The sequence below is a fragment of the Sorex araneus genome, chromosome 11, assembly GCF_027595985.1.
Source record: "Sorex araneus isolate mSorAra2 chromosome 11, mSorAra2.pri, whole genome shotgun sequence".
Taxonomy (NCBI): domain Eukaryota; kingdom Metazoa; phylum Chordata; class Mammalia; order Eulipotyphla; family Soricidae; genus Sorex; species Sorex araneus.
Genome location: NC_073312.1, coordinates 40,453,238 through 40,478,925, shown reverse-complemented (window position 1 = coordinate 40,478,925; position 25,688 = coordinate 40,453,238). Strand labels below are relative to the sequence as shown.

Sequence of the window (25,688 nt, the reverse complement as noted above, 5' to 3'; positions counted from 1 at the left end):
TTAAAAAAAATTGTCTGTGAGGGTATTTGTTTGTTTGTTTATTTTTTACTCTTAGTCTTTCTTGCTTCTAGAGAAACGATCCAGCAATAAAAGTAGTATGTAGCAGTTCCCTAGGAATTAGAGGGTCTGTTTATTCCTGGTTCCATTCTAGGTACCATAAAATACTGGGGGTATAAGTACCACAGTCTCTCAGGTGTTGCTTTTCTGCTATACTCACGACTCTGGGTTTTCTTTTCATATTATTATAGTACATTATCATTTGAAATAATTTTCTTGATTATAATAAGTATACAAGTATATTAATTAGTTCACGCACACTCTATTTTAACAAGTTCAAGATAGACATGTCTTTCCCTTTCTTTCCTTTTCCTGGAGGGGCCTTCCAACTAAGTTCAACAAGGCGACCGTTTAGTTTACTTTTCAGATCTGGTGATGCCCCATTCCACTCAGATCCAGTGGTGCTGCAGTTTACCAGGTCTACACTAAGAAGTGCTCAGGGAGCCAGGCAGTGCCAGAGATTGAACTCAAGACCTTCTCCATCCCAGGCCTGCATTCTAGTCTTTTGAGCCATGTCCTTGCCCCAGGCATGTCTTCAGAAAAGACTCAATGAAAATGAAGAAATAAGGTCATATTTCAACTCATTATAAAGGAAGAAAGAGGGTTATATTAGTTTATTTTTTAGGATTTGAATGCCTTACTGAATTTATTTTTCAGCAAACATTTAGCTGTTTTATCATTATGATTTTAGGAGGAGCATATATAAAATGAAGTTTCCAGTGAAGTCATATAGTACTTCACATTTGGAGTATGTTGTTTGTAGATTAATAGTATTACTTTATAATAATTCAGTATAAAAATAACAAGCTAATTTTATTGTGTGGCTTTCTTTTTTCCTCTTGGGTGTGGTTTTGGGGACATGTCCAGTGGTGCTCAGAGGCTTTTCCCAGTTTGGTCCTTAGTGAAGGTTCCTGGCAGTGTTCTGTAGACCTTGTGGATAGGAATATGCCGTGCCAGGGATAGAACTCAGTCTCCCATATGCAAAGCAGGCACTCCAGCCTTTTTTTGATGGGGTTGGAGATTTTTTTCTTGGACAGTTCTACTAGTGTCTTGTATATCCTGGATATTAATTGCTTATCAGGTGGGTAGCACTGTAGCACTGTCATCCCGTTGTTTATTTAATAGTTGCTCAAGCGGGCACCAGTAATGTCTCCATTGTGAGACTTGTTACTGTTTTTGGCATATATGCCACGGGTAGCTTGCCTGGCTCTGCCGTGCAGGTAGGATATGCTCGGTAGCTTGCCGGGCTCCCTGAGAGGGACAGAGGAATCGAACCCAGGTCGACCACATGCAAGGCAAACACCCTACTCACTGTGCTATCACTCAGATAGGTACTGGGTAAATATTCTTTCCCATTCTGTGGGCTCTAAGAGAATCATTTCTACTTGATGTTAACTTAGCTTTCCATGTTGTATAGTTTCTCCATAATAGCTATGAGAGAAATTTTCTTCCTGCTAGTGAGATCTGTGCTAAATTGTATTTTAAGTCTTGAGTTCTTTTTTGCTTGTGGAAAGATTCTGATATTCAAGTGGGATGACAAAATTGTACATAGGTCCACTCTATATACATTTGCCAAGAGTCCACCATGTGGTAGGCATGGGTATTACAAAGACAGATAAGAAAGTCTACCTTCTGTGAGTTCTTAGGCAAGCTGGTTAAGAAGTAGTTAAAATTGTATCAGTACTAGTATGAAGTCTATGAGAAAGGCAAAGGAGGGAAGGAAGAACTTACCTCTTGGTTACAATTATTGTGCAAGAGTAGATTGTCTACAAATTTTAATAGAAAAACATTTCATAATGATATTTGTTTAAAACTTCTGTGATTTTTCTGTCATAAATTGTTGAAACTAATATTACTCACAGTGGAGATGTTATTGGTGCCCGCTCGAGCCAATTGATGAGCAAAAGGATGACAGTGATGACAGTGAATATTACTATAGATTGAGAATAACCTAGTTGACCATATGAAATGTTTTATAGAAGAAATTATCTAATTTCTTATAATAATATAGAGTAAAATGTTTTATTTTACTCCAACAATGTTATTTTACTCTAAAAAATAAAAAGACAATTTAAATGTCTGTTATTTTAGATGATGAAATAGTTTCTTGGAGAGTTTCTAAATGTTGTAATTTCGATCATGAGTCAGAAGGATTAGAACAAAGAGTTCCCCTTTCCTAGAAATTTCATGCAGTCCCTATCTTAATGTCAGCTGGGGAAAGATGTATAAGAGGAATGGGGTTAATCAGTTGTCCTTCTGTCTTTGGAGATTTTTGAAAGTAGATTGTTATTAAAAAGATCATTATATCCACTTAAGGGATATATTTGCAAAGGGTAACCTCTTTGCTTATACACTGTTATGGAATTTATGATACTTTTCAAAGCCATCATCAGCTTTATAGTTTTTGAAAAAGTTTTGAAGCCCATTAAAGTAAACTTACTAATAAGGGTTCAGTGTAGAAAACTCAAGGCACTATAGGCATTCAATTGGGACTAGAGAGGTAGTACAGGGATTAAGGAGCTTGACTTACAAACAGCTGACCCCTGACACTGAATATGGTTCTCTGAGTGCTGTCAGGAGTGATCCCTGAGCACTGCAGGTGAGGTCCCCCAAATAACAACAAAATGCATATTAAATTAATTTGTTGGTGGTGGGGGGCAATAAACATACCCTCTAATGCGTGGGATGATTCTCAGTGGTGCTTGGGGCTGTGGATGCTAGGGATCAAAGGATGCACTGCATGCAAGGCAACTGCCTTGACTCCAGTACTATCTCACCAGCCGCCAACATTGGTTACTTCCTATGTAAGTCATTCTCATAGGTAAGAGGTAATATCTCTTTAAAATTTATTTTTGGCTTTAGGGGCTGGAAAGACAGGACAATGGGTAGAGCACCTGCCTTGCACAAGGCCACCCATGTTCTATCCCCAGTACTCCATATAGTCTCTTGAGCACCACCAGGATTAAGCCCTGAGCACAACTGTGATCCAAATATAAAAACAAAATAAAAAGATATAACTGGAAGTTTGTACTTTTTGACCACCTCTACTCTTTTCACTTCCCTTCCCTTACCTCAGGCAACCACTATACTGACTGATTTAAAAAAAAAAGTTTTAAAAGAATAGTTTTACAAATGACTGGTTAAAGAAACTTTTGTACATCTACACAATGAAATACTATACAGCTGTTAGAAAACATGAAGTCACGAAATTTGCATATAAGTGGATCAACATGGAAAGTATCATGTTGAGTAAAATGAGTCAGAAAGAAAGAGGCAGACATAGAAAGATTGCACTCATGTGCAATATAATGTAGCAGAGAGGTACGAGCTAGAATTGATGCAACTTCTGGCAGAAATTCCTCTGGACTTAGGTACTAAAATACTAAAATACAGAAATCCAGAACCTTGTGGCCGCTATTGTGGCCACACGACCTCATATCTCTTCATTCTCAGCAATGGAAAACAAATTATCAAATGCTTCCTTTCCAGCAGGTCTGACTCGGGGTGGGGGGTGGGGAACTCCAAACAATAATAGTGAGTTTTTTGTTTGAATGTAATCAAAGTAAAGAGAAAGTAAAATGAAATTTATCAGCTACACAGGTGGGGTGGGGGGCTGGAGGGGCAGGGGGGTGGGGGGAGGTTTACTGTGGTTCTTTGTGGTGGAATATGTGCACTGGTGAAGGGATGGGTGTTCAAGCATTATGTAACTGAGACTTAAGCCTGAAAGTTTTGTAACTTTCCACATGGTGATTCAATTAAAAAAATATTTAAAAAAAAGAAATTAAACCTCCTAGGGAAAAAAAATAGTTTTAGTTCACAGCAAATTGGAGGGAAAGATATGTTTTCCACAAACCTGTCTTTGCATAGGTATGCCCAGCTTTAATGGTACTTTTGTTCATAACTAATGAATTTACACTGATTTATCATATCATTTATCATAATTACCCCAAACCCATGACTTGCATGTTGATTTACTCTTGTTATATATTGTATGTACAATGACATGCTCTTGTGTCTTTTTTTTTTTTTTTTCGCTTTTTGGGTCACACTCAGTAATGCTCAGGGGTTACTCCTGGCTCTGCACTCAGGAATTACTCCTGGCGGTGCTTGGGAGACCATATGGGTGCCCGGGATCGAACCCAGATTGTCCTCATGCAAGGTAAATGCCCTACCCGCTGTGCTATCGCTCTTGTGTCTTAAGGCATTTTTGCAGCTATGTTTAAAAGCTGTTTTTTCTGTAATATTTTTATTATAAAAAGAACATGTTAGGCTGGGGACATAGCTCAAAATATTGGAGCACATGTTTTGGAGGCCTGATTTGCACCCCATCATCTAATTCAGCAGCAGAAGAAATTCCTAAGCACAGAGTCCCGAATACCATCAGATTTGACCCCAAAGCAAAAGCCAAAAGAAAAGAAAAATGAAAACAAGAACACATATTCTGTTGCTTGTTTGTGTATTTCTTAGGTTGTGTTTGCTCATCAGGTTAGTCAAATAATCTATAGTTTTAGCTTTACTGATTTTTGAATCTAATTTTCTATTGAGAAGTTAAAGTCTCCCGTATGGGGCTGGAGCGATAGCACAGCAGGTAGGGTGTTTGCCTTGCATGCGGCTGACCCGGGTTCGATTCCCAGCATCCCATATGATCCCCTGAGCACCGCCAGGAGTTAATTCCTGAGTGCATCAACCAGGTGTAACCACGGTGCATCGCCAGGTGTGACCCAAAAAGCCAAAAAAAAGAAAGTCTCCCATTATGATACTTTATTTGGGGTGGGGGGATTGGGGAGCCACTGGCCATACCTAGTTTTCTTTTTTTTTTCCCCAATGTGTACTGAAATTTTATTACACTCAGACTCAAAACATTTTTTTTAATTAGTAAATCGCCGTGAGCTACAGTTACAAACTTATGAACTTTCATGTTTGCATTTCATTTACATCCCTGCTCCAACCAAATGCCCATTTTCCTCCACCAATGTTCCCGGTATCCCAACCCCCACCACCCCACCCTGCCTCTGCAGCAGGGCATTCCCTTTTGTTCTCTCTCCTGTTGGATGTTGTAGTTTGCAATAGAGGTATTGATTGAGTGGCCATCATGTTCGGTCTATAGTCTACTTTCGGCACGCAGCTTTCAACCCGAGTGGGTTCTCCCAACATTCTCTACTAGGTGTTCCCTTCTCTATCGCAGCTGCCTTTTCCCCTAGCATGTGAGGGTTGAATATTCGACACACCACCCCAAATATATGATCATCTAATCTTTAATAAGGGAGCAAGAAATGTGAAGTGGAGCAAGGAAAGCATTCTTAACAAATTGTGCTGGCAAAACCAGACAGCTACATGCAAAAAAATTGGCTCAGATCTCCACCTATCACCATATACAAAAGGCAGATCAAAATGGATTAAAGACCTCAACATCAGACCAGAATCCATAAGGTACATAGAAGACAAGGTTGGCAAAACCCTCCACGACATTGAAGCCAATGGATCTTCAAAGATGACACGCCACTGGCCAAGCAAGTGAAAACAGAGATAAATAAATGGGACTGTCTTAAACTAAGAAGCTTCTGCATCTCAAAAGAAACAGTGACCAAAGTACAAAGACAGCCTACAGAATGGGAAAGGATATTCACCCAATACCCATCCGATAAGGGGTTGATATCAAGGATATACAAGGCACTGGTTGAACTCCACAAGAAGAAAACTGCCAACCCGATCAAAAATGGGGTGATGAAATGAACAGAAACTTTCTCAAAGAAGAAATCTGAATAGCTCAGAGGCACATGAGAAAATGGTCAATATCAAAACATTTTTTAATGGCTTGAACATTATCACTATGAAAGTCCTCTCTCTACCACTCATAATGGAATATATTTCTCATTATTCCTTATATATTTTAACTTCCTTATACTCTATAGTTTTTCATCATGCCAACCTTTTATAATTACTCATATAATTGTATCCATGTGTATTTACTTTCATTTGTCATATCTTTTGTACTCCTTTTTTCTCTTTTGTTGCCTTATTTCACATTACTTCATTTTCCTTTTATTCCATCTCTCCCTACCCATTAGTTGCTACCCACACAGTAATTGCTTTAGTTTTCCCCTAGGGATTACAATTTATATCTATTATTCATTATAGTCTAATACAATATTTTTATTATTGTCAGTGCTCTGATCTTAGAATACTCAGTGTCTATGTCCATTTTATTGTTGTGTCTGAAATTATTCACTTTAATTCCACATATAAGTTTACATTGTATAGAACATTATTATTTCTTTAGTCAAATAATATCCTTTATATTCATTCACACATTCCATCTTTCTTTTTTAAAAATTCTTTCTTGAATTTTGGGGGATTTTATCTGATCGTTTTCCTTTTACCTGAAGAATTCACTTTAGTTTTTTTTTTCTCAGCTTTTGTGTCACACCCAGTAGTGCTCAGGGCTTATTCCTGATTCTGAGCTCAAATATCCCTCCTGTATATGCAGTGTTCGTTACAGAACCTGAGTCAGCTGCATGCAAGGCAGTTGCCCTACTCATTGTACTGTCTCTTCAACCCCATTTTAGTATTTTAGTGGACATCTACTGGCAGAAATTGTTCTCAATTTTTGAATGTAAATTTATGCTTAAAATTTATTTTCTTTTTGTTTTGAGGCCACACCTGGCTGTGCTTAGGACTTACTCTTGGCTTTGCTTAAAGATCACGGTAGTATTCAAGGGACCATATACAGTGGCCAGGATCGAACTCTGGTTGGACATGTGCAACACAAGCACTTTACCTACTATATTATTTTTCTGGTCCAAGTTCAGTTTCAAAGTATGTTGCTGGGACCAGAGAAATGCCTTGCATATAGTAGCTAATTCTAATTCAGTGCCAGATTCCACATTGGGTCCCTTAAACACAACCAAGAGTGGTCCCTCAGCACAGACCTAAGGGTAAGCCCTAAACACAGCCAGGTGTGACTCAAAAACAGTATATTGTTGTTGACAGGGAATTCCCAGTTTGCACACTTCCCTTTTTCAGCCATTAACAAATGGTATAAATTGTTCTCTAATCAGCTGATGAGTAAGTAATCAACTATCACTGCTTCTCCTTTGAAAGAATTGTCTCCCCACCTCCTTGTCTTCTTTCAATATTTTCTGGTGTGGTTTTTTTTTTAGCAATTTAAGGTGGTCTGCTTTTATAAGTTTTTTCTTTATTCTGCTCAGAGTGGGGGTCATAAAATTTCATCAGTTTTGAAAATTCTGTGACTTAAGGGGGCTGGAGCAATAGCACAGCGGGTAGGGTGTTTGCCTTGCACACGGACGATCCGGGTTCGATTCCCAGCATCCCATACGGTCCCCTGAGCACACCAGAGGTGATTCCTGAGTGCAGAGCCAGGAGTAACCTCTGTGCATTGCCGGGTGTGACCCAAAAAGCAAAAAAAAAGAAGAAAATTCTGTGACTTACATCTCTTCAGAGATGATTTCTGCCCCACTCTTCATCTCCTCTTCTTCTGAGATTCCAACTCCACATGTGTTGTCTCTTTTCACCATTTCCCACAGGACTCTAAAGCTCATTGCTGTTCTTCCCGTACCCAACCAAGTGTTTTTATATTATCTGTGTAGTTTCAATAAATATTTCTTCTCCTAAATCAAATGGTAACTGACCCATATGATAAATTCTTCATTCCAGTGATAGTATTTTGTTATTCTAAATTTCCATTTGAGGTTTTGTTAGAGATTCCTATTCCATGAAAAAATAACTCTTTGTCAGTCAAGTCCGACAATCATAATGCCAGCATCTAAATAATTTGTGTCTGTTTTATTATGTCTTCCCTCCCTGTTTCTCAGTATACTTAATAACTTTATTATTGAATGCACCATTATGATCGATTAGAGTGGCTTTAGGAGTCATCTATCTCAAGAGAGGTTTTACTGTATTACTGGGAGACATACAACAAGTACAGAGGAAGGAAGTAAGGAGGGAGGGAGAGAGAGAGAGAGGGAGAGAAAGAGAGGAGAAAGGAGGGAGAGAGAGAAGAGAAAGCAGAGAGAGAGAGAGTGAGAAGAGAAGTGCCTGTCATAGAGGCAGGCTGGATGGAGCAGGGGGTTGGTGGAGGGTGGGTGGGGAGGGTGGTGTGAGGGAAACTGGGGACATTGATGGTGGGAAATGTACACTAGTGAAGGGGTGCGTGTTGGAACATTATATGACTGAAACACAATCATGAGCAACTTTGTAACTCTATCTCACAGTGATTCAATAGAAATTTTTTGTAATAAGTTAAAATTGGTTTTAGGGGCCAGAAAGAAGGCACAGTGGGTAGGACAACTGCCTTGCATGAAGCCTGTCTGGGTTCTATCCCCAGCACCCCATATGGTCCCCTGAGCACTGCCAGGAGTGATCCCTGAGCACAACTGAGTGTGTTCCAAAATACAAACATCTCTCTCTCTCTCTCTCTCTCTCTCCTCTCTCTCTCTCTCTCTCTCTCTCTCTCTCTCTCTCCTTTCTCCTGGAGATTCTAGCCAGTGCAATTAAATTAATGTTTCAATCTTTGATCCTGAACTCCAATGAAATTTTTTTACTCTAATGGTGTGTGTGAGAGAGGATTATGATTATAAAATCATAAAATCATGTCACTTAAAAGCACTAGGTCTTGGGGCTGGAGCGATAGCACAGCAGGTAGGGCATTTGCCTTGCATGCGGCTGACCCGGGTTCTATTTCCAGCATCCCTTATGGTCCCCTGAGCACCACTAGGAGTGATTCCTGAGTGCAGAGCCAGGAGTAACCCCTGAGCATTGCTGGGTGTGACCAAAAAACCAAAAAAAAAAAAAAAGCACTAGTTTTTTTTTTTTTTTCTTTCCTCACCTGATGATGCTCAGGGATCATTACTGATTGCTAGTCAGGGGACCATAGTGACACCAGGGATTGAAACAGGATTGGCTACATGCAAGTCTAGCACCTTCCCTCTATACCATAGCTCTGATCCATGAAAATACTGTTTTACTTCTTTGCAGTCTGGATGTCTTGTACTTCATTTTCTTGACCACTTACCCAGCCACTGAAATATAGCAAGAATTACACCAGGCATAAATTGTTGTAAAGGAAGAAGTAAAATTCAAATAAAATCAAATTCTATACTAGCAATAAAAACGTAAATCATCAAGAATAAGTCTAATGAAAGATATGCAAGAACATTTTACTGAAACCACAGAAGAATTTTAAAAAAGCTTGAGGGAAACAAACAAATGGAGGGGCACAGCATGTTTAATCTTTAAGGCTAAAGATTCAGTTTTGTAAAGATGTCAAATGGTCTGAGTGGTCTTCATTAAATATCAAATTCTAGCCCTTTTCTAGTCTGGAAATAGCCAACCTTATTCTAAATGGTTCTGTGGAAATGTGAAGGACCTTCCTTTGGTAGTCACTTTTAGCATTTGAAACATCCCAGACCAGCTTCCTCTGGTTCATGGGAAGCACTTGTGTGTTTTTGCCTTGGCCTTGTCTATACATAGGTGTCAGATAATACAACAACCCTTTCTTCCTCCTCTTCAGAAGAGGCGTGCTCATCTGCTGCCACTGAGATTCGCCAGTTTGAGTCAGACACCCCAAACCACCTTATCCTGCAAAGGGGCTACGTACCACTTTTTCCAACTGGCCCTGGAGAGTGCACTGATAGGTATGGACCTCACCTTGGCATGTGAGCACCACTGCCTCAGTACTCCAGGTGGAATGGAAACAATCCCATTGTAGTAGCCTGCTCTGTGAATATAGAGCTCTGTGGCATATTAGAAATTACTGAAGTGTTAGGCCAGAGAGATAGGTAGAACTGGAGTGCTCCGTTTTACGTGTACAAAGTCCAGGTTCAATCCCCAGCACCACATAGTCCCTTAAGCATCACTGAGAGTGTCCGCAAAGCACAAAGCCAGAGATAGACCCTGAGCATTGCCAGTGTGGCCCAGCTGCATGCCCTCAAAAAAAAAATTGCTGGATTGTGGACTACATTGAAAATGTGTACATAAGATAAATGAGGAAAAACAAACACAAAATATTCTGTCTACCATGGACCACTGAGAGGTCAAACTTGTATCTGTGAAGTCAAAGAGGCACAAATTGAATATAAGCTTGCTACCTACCATCTTTTGTTAAGGTTTCTGCACTGCTAAGAGATGATAGTGATTTATAGCTTTGTTCTAGTTATACAATAACAATGCGTTGAATGTGCAAGGAGGAAATGCAAGCTGCAGTCATGACAAGTACAATTTCCTGGCCTCTAACTTCAGGGGGAATTGATGGCTGTGGTTTGTGGGAACTTTCATCTCAGTGCATTTCACACCACAGCCAACATAATGGAATTTCTAACTTTACAGGAAAAGCTCTCAACCCTGTGGGTTATGTTTTGGCCATGTGCTTCCACCGTTTCCTGATCGGAGTGAGAACTGCAGGAGCTGAACTCTGTTAATCAGTGAGACCACAGAAACCAGGAGCAGAACCTGTACGACCAGGGCTGTGAGGGTTTAGACCAAGGTGGTGTGATGGGAAACGGGTAGCCATAGACCCAAGAGGAATGAACCTAAGGCACAGGTGAGATGCTTCTTACCTGGCACAGGCAACAGGTGCTGCTCAAGACTGCACTTGGGACCTTCATCTCAGACTATGCTATTTACCGTGGACCAAATGAGTCCTGAGACCATCTTAGTTGGACCAATGAGTCGTGTACCAACTGAAATGATCCCTGACTTACCCATTATTTTTTTTCTTGGCCAGAAGACCAAGGATCCACATTTGAAAAACAGTACTGGTTTAGCATCAACACATCAGCAGTTTTTCAAGATGGTGGAACACAGGCCTATCCAACCAAGCTCGTGTTACATAGAACATTTCTTCTGACTTCTGAGATGCAGATCCAAGCTGGGCTGTGACCACCAGGAAGCCGGGGCTCTGAGGCTTGAAGAGTCAGGAAGGCCCGTCAGGCTGGTGCGCTGGAGCTGGTCCCGCTGCAGACCTGGCTCGGGCTCATCTTGCCTCCTGCACACCAGCACTCGTGTTCCCCTGGCTCAGGCTGGCCCCGCATCCCAGTAGATGCCGAATGAAGCATCCGTGTTTGTGGTAGTCTCACATGACTCTCAAAGAGGGTGAAGCCGACTGGAGGTTCCAGACCAAGAGTCAGGGCTCGGCGGCACAGCAAAGCGCATGCCAGCGCATCACTAGCTCCTTGGGCTTGCTGAGCATCTCGTTCCAGTGCTCCAGCTCTCGGCCTCGGGCATACATGTAGGGGCCCACCACCACCCTGCCCAGTGGGTGGCTCTCTGCAAGAGGGGAAAACACCATTATTCTCCAGGGCATTATTCTGCAAGCCACATTGCACCTCTGTATTCCCCACTCTCTCTCACCCTGGAAAGAGGAGGTAGCAAGTCCTCTCTCCCATATACGAGCTGAATGAGCTGATAGTCATCCAAGTGGTCCTGAATTTGCATGCTGGAGAAAGAGGGCTTGGGTGGAGAGTCTGCATTTTGGAGGGCACAACTCTGACTCTCAGCCTCCCGGCATGCAGCATGCCTCAAGTCAAAGAGCTGGGGGAGGCAGGGGACTCTCCAGAAAGCTCTCCTCTGCCAGCCCCCTTAGGGACTCAGAAGGAAGGTTTGAGGGCTTGCTCCTGCCATGATCCAGGATGACTTGTCAGCTCTGTTCCATGAGACAAGCTGACCGTGGCTCTGCCTTCTCAGGCAGGGACAGTGGACCCATGGTGGGGGCAAGTGTGGCACCACTGGCTGGGCAACTCACCCAGGAACCTAAACTTGTCTAAAAGCGGAGAAGCATTGCAGGGAAGATATGGCCCCACACCCACAGGTCACTTAGCTGCCTCCAACCTCATACCCCCATCGCCAGCACTTGGGAAATTTGCCTAGGAGTGAGTCCCAGGGCTCTTCCTTTCAGAGGCCATGACAGTGGAACAGAGATGAAGCTGGGTGGATGCCCCAGCTCTCCCTGGGCAAGTCGCTTAGAGTATCTCCGAACCTGGCCACACAGGTTCCCTTAGGAACATGGCCAACAATGTTGGCCACGTACTCAGCTTCTTCTTTGCCTGCTCCCGCAACAGCCCGACAATGGGGCACAGCCTTACCGGCTTCCTCAGTGCCCTGCAGCACCATCAGGCTGAGGCTGGCGGTGTCCAGGTCATCGGGGTGGACCCCGAAGCTGAAGGTCTCTGTGTAGACAGGGTCAGCAGAGCCCAGCACGGTCGATGTCCTCTTGCACTTGACAAACTTGTTGTGGTTCATCAGAGACACTTTGACAAACACACCTGAGGGCCAGTGAAGAGGGTGCCTGGGAAAGGTGGGCCGGGCCCAGCACCCCACAGAGGGAGATCACCAGCCTGGGTATCAGGAACCCAGGACTTAGTGCCAGGGCATCCGGAAGGGAATCACAAGAGGAAGGGGACAGATGGGTAGATGTCTCAGGGCCGAGGACGTGCCTGCTTGCCTGTCCTCTGCCTTCCTCTGCACCTACCCCCAGTCTGGGCTTGGTTAACCACAGCCCGGTAAACACCTCCCCTTCGGAAGACCAGGTTTGTCATGATGACCTCAGTGTCTGTGTTGCAAGCCATAATGCCCCAAAAGTAGAGAGAAAGCATGGGGAATATTGTCTGCCATAGAGGCGGGGGAGGGTGGGAAAGGAGGAGGGGTATGTACCGGGTGGTGGGGAATGTGCACTGGTGGAGGGATGGGTGTTTGATCATTGTGAGATTGTAACCCAAACATGAAAGCTTGTAACTATCTCATGGTGATTCAATTTAAAAAAAAAAAAAAAGAAGAAGAAGACCTGGTTTGTGGGGACAGGGTTCCTGCAGATTGGGATCCACAGTAGAAGGCTGAATGTCAGCTTCCTGAGTCAGAGCCCCCTGGCTGGGGGAGATAAGTGGGTGACCTGAGTGGGGTCCGGGTTCCCAGAGGCCTGAGGAAGAAGCACTCGAGGCTGCTTGCCACGGAAAAGGCCTCGTCATCCAGGCAAGAGTCAGCCTGTCCCACGCACCTCCTTTCTTGAGAGCAGGAAGGTAAGGGACCTTGCTTGGGGGAAGAGGACCCCTTCACAGAGGTATTATTAAAGACCCAAGAAGCTGCCTTGGGAAGAGGGAAGGGCTTGATGGAGGCCAGGGGGTGCAGCCATGGCTTCAGCTTCCAGCCGTGGCTCCCACACTACTGTCTCTCTGGGGCAGGCTACCTGAGGAATGAGCACTTTGTCATGGGTCCTTGACCAGCAGCCTTTGGATAGCTGGGACTCAGGGTCAAAGCCCTTAGCCTACAGGGCAAAACCTACCCAGGGGGAAACTTACTGGCAAAGCTCACGTCTTCCTGCAGCTGGAGGCCCTGGGCGCGCAGCACGACCACGGTGAGGCGGTTCAGGCTGTTGCTGTAGCTGAGGCAGAACTGCAGGTCGCCCAGCTCTGAGGGGCCCTGGAGGGGTGACATAAATAAACCCTGGTCAGTCTGCGTGCTGGAGGACCCCTTCCTCCTGCTCCTAGCTGTCAGGCATGGACCAACTCCTCAACCCATAGTCAACCATAGTCAACCCACCTGGGGAAATGAGGCCAGCAAAGCCAACGGGCTTCACAGCAGTGAGGACTAGAACTCCAGGGCTTAACCCAGGGGAGCAGGGCACCAAGGGCTACTCTGAAGGACTTCTGGGGTGGAAGAATAGGGGTAAATATTTTCCTGGGCTGACCCATTTCCGTTTGGGGAGTCACCTTTCATAGCTACCAGACCTAGATGGGAATTCAGAGGTGCATGGGGGTGGGGGTGAAGGGGATCTGGGATGGTGTGGGTGGCCACACCCAAGTGTGCTCAGGACATACTCCTGGCTGTGCTCAGGGATCGCTCCTGGCAGGGCTTGGGATCGAGCCAGTGTTGGCCATGTATAAGTCATTCACCTCAGTCCCTGTACGATCTCTCAAACCCCAAAGATCAGATTTTGAGATTGCTTCAGGACAAAGGAACCTCAGGGGCTTTCAGAATCTCAGAGAGGCTCCATTCCCCTGCCCTTGGTTATCCTCCATGGCCCCCACCAGGCCACACCCCAAGTCACACTTGCACATGTGGTGACCCTGGGTCAGTGGGTGGCAGCATCTGATGACTCTGATGACCCTGACCTCACCTCCAGGTTCTCAGGCTCCAGGTCTCTGCAGATGATGCGTGGACAGCCAGCAGCCAGGGTCTCGTTCTTGAGGGGACAGAGCACGTGGCCCAGGAGCTGCTGCTTCCTCTGCCTGTCCATGTGGTACACTGAGAATCTCAGCACCCGCTGTGCGATGCTTCTGCTGGAAACCTGAGGTCAAGGATGGCCCAGGCAGGGGTGAGGCATGGGTAGGGGTGAGGAAGGAGTGTTGTGGTGCATTGTCCTGAACCCAGGAGCTTTTGCGGAGGGTCATCAACCAGAGACCTGCACACACAAACCAGCCTCCTCTGGGTCCTTCTCACACTGAACTCAATATGTTCCAGAACTGGATCATCCTAGAGCCTCTTGCAGTGTGGTCTGAGCACCTGCAGCTGCCACCCCTCCACCACCACCCCGACCCTGTTAGAAAGACAGGACCTCAGATCTCACCACAGACCATGAGGAGAAATTCCCTGTTACAAGCAATTAGTGTGCACATAAAAGTGTGAGAATCAGGCCTGGAGAGACAGTACAGTGGGAAAGGTGGTGTTTGCTTTGCATGTGGCCTACTGGGGCTCAATCCCTGGCACTCCACGTGGTTCCCCGAGCTCTGCCGAGAGTGATCCTTGGGTGCATCCTGAGCATCACTGGATGTGGCACGAGAACAAAAACAAAAAGCCAAAACAAGCTTCCTTGCCACAAGTGGAAAAGTGGGGGAGGGCAGTTCAGATAGAAAAAGGACCAGTAAGACAATGGCAGAGAATCTCTTGCCCCCACGCCTGGCTGTCTTCCCCGGGGCCCCTCAGAGGGGATGGGCTCCAGCTTCCCTCCCCACCCTGAGCAGAGCTCCTGGCAGTCAAAGACCACCGGAACCTAGCTACAGCCATGCTTGAGGCGCCTCTCCACACGTTCGGACGGGCCTCACGCATGAAGGTACCAGCAGAGGAACCCAGGTGTGTGTAATCCCATCAACGGCCAACATCCAGAGACTTAAAAGCAAGCTCCCAGAAGTGATATCTCGTAGCTTACTTCTCCCTCTGGGAGAAACTGGCAAGCTTCTGAGAGTTTCCTGCCCACATGGGACAGCCTTGCAAGCTTCCCATGGTGTATTCATATGCTAAATCCAGTAACAAGCTGGATCTCATTCCCCTGACCCTGAAAGAGCCTCCAGTGGGACATCATTGGGAGGGCCGAGTCGAGAGAGACTTCTAAGATCTCAGGGAAAGGACGAATGGAGAGGTTACTGAGCCCGCTCGAGAAATCAATGATTAATGGGATTTCGTGATTGTGAAGACAATGACAGTTGGAGATGAGCTGAGATGAACTGAGTGTCTGGATAAGAACTGAGTGCTGAATGGAGGTAAGTGGACATACATGATAAAGTCTCAGTATCTATATTGCAAACCAAAATGCCCAGAAGAGAGAGAGAGAGAGAGAGAGAGAGAGAGAGAGAGAGAGAGAGAGAGAGAGAGAGAGAGAGAGAGAGAGAGAGAGTAATGCCATAAAGAAAAGAGCAGTGCATGCCATAGAGGCAGGCTGGACTGGAGGGTGGGGAGAGGAAAAACTGTGGCCATTGTCCCTGCTAGCACAGGAGAAGGGGATAGTTAGCATAGTCTCTGCTCCCTGCCTGGAGGTCAGAGTACAGCAAACTCTGATGCCCCAGAGACCGAATCACCCAACCGTCGAACCTGGAAGACGAAGCGCTGGTCAAAGTGGGGGTTGCTGGGCTCGCCCGTGGTCTTGGACTGGAGGAAGCGTCTCTCGTCTGGCAGCAGGTGGAGCTTCACTAGGGTGCCACAGGACTCGGAGGGGGCTCGCAGCCGCTGTGCCTTCATCAGGCCCACCAACAGCCGCTCGGCCTCCTGATGGTACTCCAGGGAGAACCACAGTCGCCCAAGGCAGCCTTCGGGGAAGTCTGACTCGCTCTGATCCTCTGGGACCTTGGACAGCTCTGAGTTGATGGTCCCCACTGCACATGGATCTCCTAGGAAACAGGCCAGAGAAGATGGAAGGAGGAAGCTCGCTCTGGGCTACCCCCACCCCCCCACCAATCATCACATCACATCTTACTGAGCCATTAGGCAGTTCACTGATGATCCTGCACCCACCCACTTGCCCACTCTCTGTTCCAGATCGAACACTCCCTTATTGGATTTCTCCCAAGGCTGCTCGGCACCACCAAGGCACCTCACTGCTCCTTCCCTGGGCTCCTGTGAAGTCCACAGAAGCCATCTGGCCTCTGACCCTTGTGATCAACTCCCCTCCCTAGAGGTCAGGGCCCAGCACCCAACCTGGCCATTTTTGATGGCCCAGCTGGTCACTGGGAGCTTCCCAAGAAGGTCTGTTTGGAGGTTTTCCAAGCAAAACAGTAGGCCAAAGGTTGTGTGCCCACATGCCAGCCCTCCAGATCTACCAAGCACTTCTCCTGGAGCCACCCCTGCACCCTGGGGTTCCCATCCCTGCTGGAGAGCTTCTGCCCTAGGCCAGCCTTCCCAATCTCAATCTGTGTAAGACGGGCTGGAAATGCCCCACCAAACAGAGGCATGGGGTGGTCTAAATACAGTAGGGCTATGAGCTATAGGGCAACGAGCTACCCGGCCCAGGTTGGGGGGCTAAGCAGGCATCCCATGGAAACCCAGGTCCTGCTGACAGTGACACAGCTGGGTGGCAGCTCTACACGGGACCAGGCTATATTTTGGGGCCAGGATCAGTGGCAGCGAGAGCAGAAGGGTCTGCCCTGGTCATGCACCCAACCCCGGGCAGGGCCTGTGGGGAAGACTCACCAGGTTTGCTGCTCCAGGTGCGGGGCAGGAGCTCTGAGGCGTGGCAAGGGTCTGGGGGAGCCTTGGCCCATTCTCCGCTGTGCAGAGGCACCCAGTCTTGGCCTTGGAGGGATGGGGCCACCACAAAGGGCACCGGTGGCGGTCTGTCCAGAGCCAGAGAGACAAAATGGAGGTAGCTGCTCAGGCACCGTGCTGCTCAGGTAAAGAGCTTCAGGAAGCTTAGCTCAGAGAGTGTGAATGCAGGTTAGGGGAGGTAATGCCAGAGGGATCTGGGAAGAGGATCCACTTCTCTCTCTCTCTCTCTCTCTCTCTCTCTCTGGCTTGTTTTGGTTCACACTTGGCGATGCTCAGGGGTTACTCCTGGCTCTGCACACAGGAGTTAGTCCTGGCATTGCTCAGAGGACCATATGGGATGCCGGGGATCGAACCTGGATAGACTAAATGCAAGACAAATGCCCTACCTGCTGTACTATCACTCCAGCTCCAGAACACCACTTTCTGAGTCCACACCAGGACACACACACACACACATACACACACACACACATGCATACACACACGCATGCTGGTGCACAGAGGCACATGCATACAGACAGACACACACATGCACACATGCATGCATGCTGGTACACAGAGGCACATGCATACAGACACACACACACACACCATCACACACAGGCGCGCACACACGCAGGCACACAGTCATATACTCACACACATAGAAGCCAGCAGCAGGAGGGAGCTGGAGAAGGACCACTCATCTGGAGCCAGCCTGCTGGGCTCTGTGCCTATTTGCCACTTCCTCATTGTATCATCCGGGCCCAGTACTTACTGAAGTCCTTGGAACCCAGAATTCTGAAGATGCTAGTGGCTTCCTGAAGCCTGCCCTAGGTCCTATGTGAAGGTGCCTGCGGTTTCCATGTGATCACTGCCAGCTGGTGCTGGCCTGGATAGGGTGCTCAGAGACATCTTTCCATCCCCCCAAGGGGTCTCAAGCAAGGCTGTGAGTTTGCTCGAATCCCACATCTGGTCTCACCTGCTTGTTTGGGTTCTGGCCCTTGGCAGACAGACCTTGACCTCCTGGACACTGGGCGCAGCTGTGGCCCCTGGCAGCTCCTCATAGATGAAAGTGGCGCGGAGCCTCTTCCAGAGATAGCAGCTCATCCCAATCAGGAGTAGTATTAGCAGTCCTCCGGCGAAGGCCCCGATCACCAGGGCCACCAGCTCTGGGGGCCAAGACCGCCAGGTCTGAGAGTTCTGGGGAAGTCACTCCCCTCCCCACCCTAGCCTGCTTCCTTCCCTGCTTTGGACCCCAAGAGAGGCACAGAATCAGGCTTCAACTGGGGAGGGGCTGCTGCTGGCTGGGCTCTGCGAGCACTCAGAGGAAAAGCCATTTCCTGTGGCATCTGTGGCCCCGGGCAGAGCCTCTGGTTGACCAGGAACTTGGGATTCTGGCTAAACGAGCCTTGAGCATCTGAGCAGACATTTCCCAGCCCCTTCAACCCCCCTGGCTTCCTGTTCAGGCCTGAGGGGGAGCCTGGGTGTGGGCAGGGGCAGGAGGTGGTGACCTAGTCTGCACCTATCTTCACGGTGCTGGAGCCCCAGAGGCTGGGATTCTCCACGTTTCTCCAAAACCTGCCCGCAGGACCGCTGTGGGCAGGGGGTGAGGGTGAAGGGGCATGAGCAGGTGTGAGAAGCGGAGACTCTGCACTTAACATCCCCAGGTTTGTTAGAGGCTCAGTGACTCCTGCCCCTGGCGGGTGCGCAGAGGCTGTGGCGGGAGCTAGCCACCCGGGCGGGACAGACAGAGAAGGTGGTGCGTCCTGTGCGGGTTTGGACCAGGAGCGCTGGCAAGGAGAGACCCCCCACGTTCCCTGACTCCCTCTGCAAGGGGCTGGCTTCCCTTTTCATCCCGCCCCTGGTACCTCTATAGGAGTCGGATGCAGGGCTGGGTGGGGCTGGGGCTGCGGATTCAGGGAAGCTCTGGAACCCTGGGGAGGGGCAAGAGGGCACTTACCCTCCATGGGGCTGCTGGGCTCGCCCAGCCCTTGCGCGGTGGCTCCGAATCTCGTCTCGCCGCGCTTGCTCCGCAGAGCCGCCTTTAAAGCGCCGTCGGGCGGGCGCGGAGGGCGGTCCCTAGTCGCGCGTCGGTACCCGGAGGCGGCAGCAGCAGGACCGGGAATCGGGGGCCGCGGCTCCTCCCGGCCGGAGAAAACCAGGCGCTCCTGGACACTGCAGGGCTCCTGGACGGGAGGGGCACGCGGGGCTCCCTGAACGCTGGGAACCCTGTGGACTGCAAGGGCCTTCCACGCGCGCCTCCAGGGCCAGTTCCACTCCTGGCCCTTGTCACTGGCCGCCGGAACCAGCAAGTTGCGGGCCAGGATGCATGTCCACCTTGCCACCTTGCGCAGACCAAGTCGTCTGCGCCAGATCCTGCTTCAGGAACAATTCCTGGGTCCCCAGTCTTAGCGCTTCGTCCAGGAGTCTTCGTCTCCAGTGCTGCTCACCTGAGCAGGTGCCTCATGCCCCACCCCCAGGTGGGTTGGTAGGAGTGCGCTTGGGGTCCACACAGGAGGTGATCAGGGGCTACTCTGGGTGCCGGCCGGGCTGTGGCCACCGTGCTGCTCAGAGATTTTATGGCATGGGGAACAAACCCAGGGCTCCTGCGCTCCCCCTCCGTGCCTCTTCCAGCCCTTTGCAGGGCTCCTGCAACGCACAGCCAGCACTCCGGACCTTTGCACCTTCTCCCCAGCCATCCCAATAAGTGAAGGAGTGCGGGGAGAGCAGACCCTTCGGGCCAATGCTGCAGCTCCAGGCACTCTTCCCGGTGGGTGGGTGACAGTGCTCCTCCCACATTACATCTGTGAGGGGGCGTTAGAGCTGAGGTTGGCCGAGGTAGGGGCTACAGCAACTGAATTCAACATTAACGGTTCCTAGAACAGAGCGGGCCTGGCCTCTGACTATACAGGTTGTTAATAGATCCAGCCGAAGGGGCTCTTCAGTCTCCCTCCGAGGGAGCAGGCACACCCTAAAGAGCCTGTAGGGCGTGTGTGGGTGGGCCAGCTGATGAGGCATCAGGGACACTGTCGCCTATGGGGGCAGAAGTGGTCAGTCTGCTTTACAACCTTGAAGGGTGTGTGTGTGTGTGTGTGTGTCTGTGTGTGTGTGTCTGTGTGTGTGGCGGGAGGGGGGCGGGGGGTTCTGCTCCTCTGTCAGGGGCACTTGTAGGGGAGATGGTGGTCAGTGTGCCAGCAGTGCATCTGCCTGAGATCTGGATGAGCAGGTGAGTCAGCCTGGGGTGCCCCTGCCTAGCAGGGAAGGTGTGGGAGTCTTGGGTCACCCCCTGCGCTGAGACAGTGGGCCGCTCAATGGTGTAGGGTAATGAGGAGGTAGGGCCCCACCCCTCTTTACAGGGAAACAGTCTTGCCTAGTGGGTCTCTCTCCCTGGAGCTCTGGAGCACTGTTAGGAGCTGGGGGGGAGTGGGGTGTCTCAGCCAGAGTGTCTGGAGAACCCGGATTCTGGGGCAATGGCAGGAAATGGGTCTCTCAACCCTCCCATCTTCCCTTAGGATGTAGGCATTAGTTTCTTTTCTTATTCTCAGGACCAGAACTTTGATGTGTGCCCAAGTCAGCAGGCAGGAGACTGGCAAGGCTCGAGGTCTCCATTCCTAGACTTTTCCAGCTTTTAGAGGTTGCCTCAAGTTAACCCGTTCTCTGCTGATGGTTTTCAGAACCATCAGCAGGATTTTCTAATCTCTCCAAATCCCCTTCAACCTTCACTCATATATATATATATATATATATATATACATATATATATACACACACATATATACACAGATTGTGTATATATTGCCTCCCTCTTATAAAGTTCCTTAGAATTACATAGGACCTGTTCAGATAATTCAGGATGATGATCTCCTAATCTCAGGAGCCTTAATCACCTTTTACCATGCAGGGTTCTAGGTTCTGAGAATTAGGATGAGGTTCTTTGGGGTCACTATTATACTGACTACAATGTCCTCTGGGGGAGATAGTTTGCATCCACTGTTTTCCTGCTGCTGGAGTTCTCAGTGTGCCCCATGGCTGGGAGCAGACTGTAGCAAGCCCCAGGTAAGCTCTTTGTAGTCCCCTCTGAAATGCCAAAACACACATATACACAGATGCACGCGCACACACATGCATGCACATACATGCTGGCCGATCCATCGAACTGATCTGATTCATGTGCTCCAAGCTCTGAACTGCACCTGGTCTGTTCTGGGTGTAGGGAGGAGAAGTGGGTGCTCTGGGAAAGGGAATATCTTATGCCCATCAGGAAATTCCATGCCCAGAGCTGCTCATCTTCACCCCATGCTGTGCTTGTCCAGGGCCCTTGTCTCCTCTCTGGCCGCCTCGCCATTCCTTTTTCTTTCTCTTCTTTCTTTTCTCTCCTTCCTTCCTTCCTTCCTTCCTTCCTTCCTTCCTTCCTTCCTTCCTTCCTTCCTTCCTTCCTTCCTTCCTTCCTTCCTTTCTCTTCTTTCTTTCTTTCTTTCTTTCTTTCTTTCTTTCTTTCTTTCTTTCTTTCTTTCTTTCTTTCTTTCTTTCTTTCTTTCTTCCTCTTTCTTTCTTTCTTTCTTTTTTCTTTCTTTCTTTCTTTCTTTCTTTCTTTCTTTCTTTCTTTCTTTCTCTCTCTCTCTCTTTCTTTCTTTCTTTCTTTCTTTCTTTCTTTCTTTCTTTCTTTCTTTCTCTCTCTCTTTCTTTCTCTCTCTTTCTTCCTTTCTTTTTCTCTCTTTCTTTCTCTCTCTCTTTCTTCCTTTCTTTCTTTCTCTCTCTCTTTTCTTTCTTTCTTTCTTTCTTTCTTTCTTTCTTTCTTTCTTTCTTTCTTTCTTTCTTTCTTTCTTCCTTTCCTCTTTCTTTCTTTCTTTCTTTCTTTCTTTCTTTCTTTCTTTCTTTCTTTCTTTCTTTCTTTCTTTCCTTCTTCTTCTTTCTTTCTTTCTTTCTTTCTTTCTCCCTTTCTTTCTTTCTTTCTTTCTTTCTTTCTTTCTTTCTTTCTTTCTTTCTTTCTTTCTTTCTTTCTTTCTTTCTTTCTTTCTTTCTTTCTTTCTTTCTCCCTTTCTTTCTTTTTATCCTTTGGGATCACACAGGGCAATGCTCAGGAGTTACTTCTAGCTCTGTACTCAGGAATTACTTCTGATGGTGTTCAGGGGACTATATGGGATGCTGGGGATAGAAACCGGGTCAGCTGTGTGCAAAGCAAACATCCTATCTATGTACTATTGCTCCAGCCCTCCTCTGTCCATTTCTATCACCTCCAAGGACATCTCAGGTCTCTGTGACCCCTCCCCAGAACTGCTGCATCCATCCCCTCTCTGCCCTTCAGTTTGACTCCTATACCCCACCCTGCAGGATCAGAGCCACCACCTCATTAGTGAGAACAAGTCAAAGGCATTCTGTAACCCCCTGAATGAGAGGTGGGACTAGATCTGCCCCTGCCCCACTCATTCCTCTCCTTTTCTCCCCTCTGATCAGATGAGAGGACCACAGCAGGCCCCAGGAGGTCATTTCTTGTGGACATGACCAAGATGTGTTCCCTCCTACTGTCCCACAAGGCCTCTGAGAACAGCCTGACCTGGAGTCAACCCTCCTCAACCCAATATCCTGACCACCAGCTTGTAGCCCTGGCCCTGTTTCCTGTTTGCAGATCTTGAGCCTGATCGAATCTCTGGGAACTGAGGAATCTGGAGGCAGCAGCAGGCAGGGTTTCTCCTAGCCACGGGTGAAGGAAGTCATATTTCCAAAGGCAGGAGCGTTTCCAAGGAGGGCTGCAGGAAACCAAGTGTTGAAAGGCCTGCAAATGTCTGCAGGTGATGAATAATTCAGCGCAATGGATGATTCACGGGAAAGGCCACTTTCAATTAACCTTAAGAAGCAGCTCGGTCTGAGGAAGTGTCATCTCTCATCACTTAGGAACAGAGAGGCCCGAGCAGGATAAAGGGCACTTTCAGGGCCACGTGGAAGACGGTGCCGCTCATATTTACGTAAATTCTGGCCTGCTCACCTCCGGAGCACAGTGGGGAAGGGCCTTCCCCCCACCAGGGCTGTCTCTCATCTCTGACTCAGCCTCCATTTCTTATCACTCCTACTTTGGAGGAACTTGGAAGGAGCATCTACTACTGCTGGTGGTGTCAGAGGCTCCCCCCACCCCACACCTCATCGTGCTGAACCCCCACTTGTCCCACCCAGGGCTAAGTACACAGAGTCCTGGGAGGGAGGCCAGGGCCCTTGTGTCACTCCTACCTCCCAGGAAGGGTCTCTGCTCTCTACCTGCTTGTCCGCCTTCCTGCCCCTGCCTGGCTGTTGGGTCCTTGCTCCTGCAAGAGCATCTGTCTGTCTTTTCCCCAGAACGATGCTTTCCTCTGTGTCCATGCAGTGGCTGACAGAGCTGATCTCTTTCCCTTCCCACATGCCCAGCTCACCCCTGTCTTGAGGCTCTGTGACCCAGGACACAGTGGTGGATCCAGAGATGGGGGCCAGGACTTCATCAAGACCATGGAATGGTCATGGAATCTACAGGGGAGAAAATACTCCATTCATTGTCTTTATTTAGTTTGGGGGCCACACCCCGTAGTGCTCAGGGCTTATTCCTGGCTGCTTTCTGAAATACTTCTGGCAGGGCTTGGGGGATTCTTTCTGTTGGCTGATGGGGATCACGTCTGGGTTGGGCATGCACAACAGAAAAGAGAGAGATGGGAGGAGGGAGAGGAGAGAGAGATAAGGAGATAGAGGAGAAAGACAGAAGAAAGTGATGATGATGATGAGGGGGGAAGACATATGACATCTTCTCCTTCTACAAAAATGGTACCCCTCCTGTTCTCAGAGAATTCACCACCCCTCTTAGTAATAATGGCTCCAGTGTGATTGACCCCATCCACCCTATACTTTGGTGCTGCCCTTGATTCCAGAGCTTCATGATGGATTGAAGCTCATGGACCAGCCAAGACCAATGAAATGCAGTGCTGGCCAATGCCAGATTTTTAACATTTCTTAGGTCACAGTGTTGGTTAAGTGCTGGGTGGTGGGGCTGGAGAGATAGCACAGCGAGTAGGGCATTTGCCTTGCACGCCAGCCAACCCGGGTTTGAATCCCAGCTTCCCATATGGTCCCTGAGCACCTCCAGGAGTAATTCCTAAGGGCAGAGTCAGGAGTAACCCCTGTGCATTGCCGCATGTGACCTAAAAAACAAAAAATAAATAAAATTAAAAATATAAAAATTAAAAATATCCTAGTTAAAAGCTGGGTGGTGACTCACATTAATTCACTATGATTCAAATCTAGAATTTTGGGGGAACTTTGGGGCGTGATAATAACAATAATAGCTAATGCAGTAATTTGGCATTGTTTTCAACTCTTTAAACTTTTCCCCCATGGACTCAGAGTGGTGAGGGCATAATTAGGAAGCTGCTGAGAGCCACATACATATCAAAAGCCTGACTAACAGAGATGGAGAGACGCCAGGTTCTAATGGCATCATTTGAGCCTGTGGATCCAGCCAAGTCTGACTGTTTTGGACTCCTGAGTTTAAAAAGCCAAAGGAAAGTCCTTTTAAGTTGGGCTTCCGAGATCTTGAAGCCAGAAGAGTAATAGCTACTATAATAGCCCTCTGCAGTTGTATAAGACATGTAAGAAGTGGCCTCTAAAGCAGAAGTGACAGCTAGTGACCACAGAATGGGAAAGGACACTTGACCCAGGACCTGAGTTCTATTGGCGTGCTGGAACTTGTGTATTTTCCTATGATACTAAAGATAACCTATGTCTCTTATATTATTTTTTTGTAACATAGCAAGAGGGAGATAGCTCTCTGCAGTAGAGGAATAAGGAAGGATGCATTAAGAGTGGGATAGTTTTTCATGAAACCATGCCACTCTCATTATTATAAATCACAGAGCCTAAAAGCAATAGAACTGCATCTACTAAGAAGAGCAGGGAGGCTTGTAACTTGTTTTGAAGCACAGCAATTTTGTGTCACTAGAGGGTGCTAGTTGGTGCTAATTGCGGAGCAGGAGACAGTAGTGGGTGTCTTTTGTCTTCTGTAGAAAGCAGCATTGGCTCTTTCTAGATCACTGTTGGCTATCCCCAAAGCCTTCCTGATTCCGGTCTAAGTCAACATTCGTCCTTATAACAAATCTTATACCCCCACCAAACTTCAGGTGGTCTCTGGTTTAGTTTGTGAGACTAAATTCAGGTGTCTGCCCCTACAATCCTCCCAGGTTTGGCTAGATTTTGTATCACCGAGGCCCGTTTTTTTTTTTTTTAATTATTCCAAACTAATTTTTATAAAAGAAAATTTATTAATTCTCTCTCTTTTTTTAAATTTATTTTATTGAATCACCAAGTGGAAAGTTACAAAGTTCTCAGGCTTATATCTCAGTTACACAATGCTCAAACACCCATCCCTTAACCAGTGCCCATATTCCACCACCAATAAAAACAAAAACAAAAGCAAAAACAAAACAAACAAACAACAACAAAAAAAGTATACATCCCACTCCTCACCCCCCCAACCCACCCCGTATGTGAGTGATAATTTCACTTCCTTTTCTCTTTACCTTGATTACATTCCAGATTTCAACACATAACTCACTATTGTTGTTAGAGTTTCAAAACAGACTCACTATTTTTGTTGGAATTTATCCCCTAAGAATACAGCTCTATTAGCAGGGAAATATTTGATAATAAGT

The 25,688-nt window shown here is 47.5% G+C and overlaps 1 protein-coding gene across 1 annotated transcript; it reads right to left on the bottom strand.

Annotated features, from left to right (window-relative positions):
• Positions 1-11,200: 11,200 nt before the first annotated feature.
• On the bottom strand, positions 11,201-19,892 carry LOC101551382 (synaptotagmin-15). The gene is made up of 9 exons (XM_055118667.1): positions 19,828-19,892; positions 18,986-19,401; positions 18,005-18,194; positions 16,969-17,111; positions 15,874-16,169; positions 14,186-14,356; positions 13,368-13,488; positions 12,159-12,338; positions 11,201-11,343 (listed from the first exon to the last, which is right to left on the bottom strand). Exons 1-9 carry the CDS (start codon positions 19,890-19,892, stop codon positions 11,201-11,203), a joined length of 1,725 nt encoding a protein of 574 aa, XP_054974642.1.
• Between the last annotated feature and the right edge of the window lie 5,796 nt (positions 19,893-25,688).

What these genes read in the sequence shown, in the direction of transcription:
- LOC101551382 (XM_055118667.1), bottom strand. Translation starts at nt 19,892, where the DNA reads ATGTTGAATTCAGTTGCTGTAGCCCCTACCTCGGCCAACCTCAGCTCT. An exon ending in CACCTGGAGCAGCAAACCTG is followed by an intron (nt 16,170 to 16,968) that starts GTGAGTCTTCCC and finishes CCTGTTTCCTAG; the next exon opens with GAGATCCATGTGCAGTGGGG. An exon ending in ACCAGCGCTTCGTCTTCCAG is followed by an intron (nt 14,357 to 15,873) that starts GTTCGACGGTTG and finishes CCTTGACCTCAG; the next exon opens with GTTTCCAGCAGAAGCATCGC.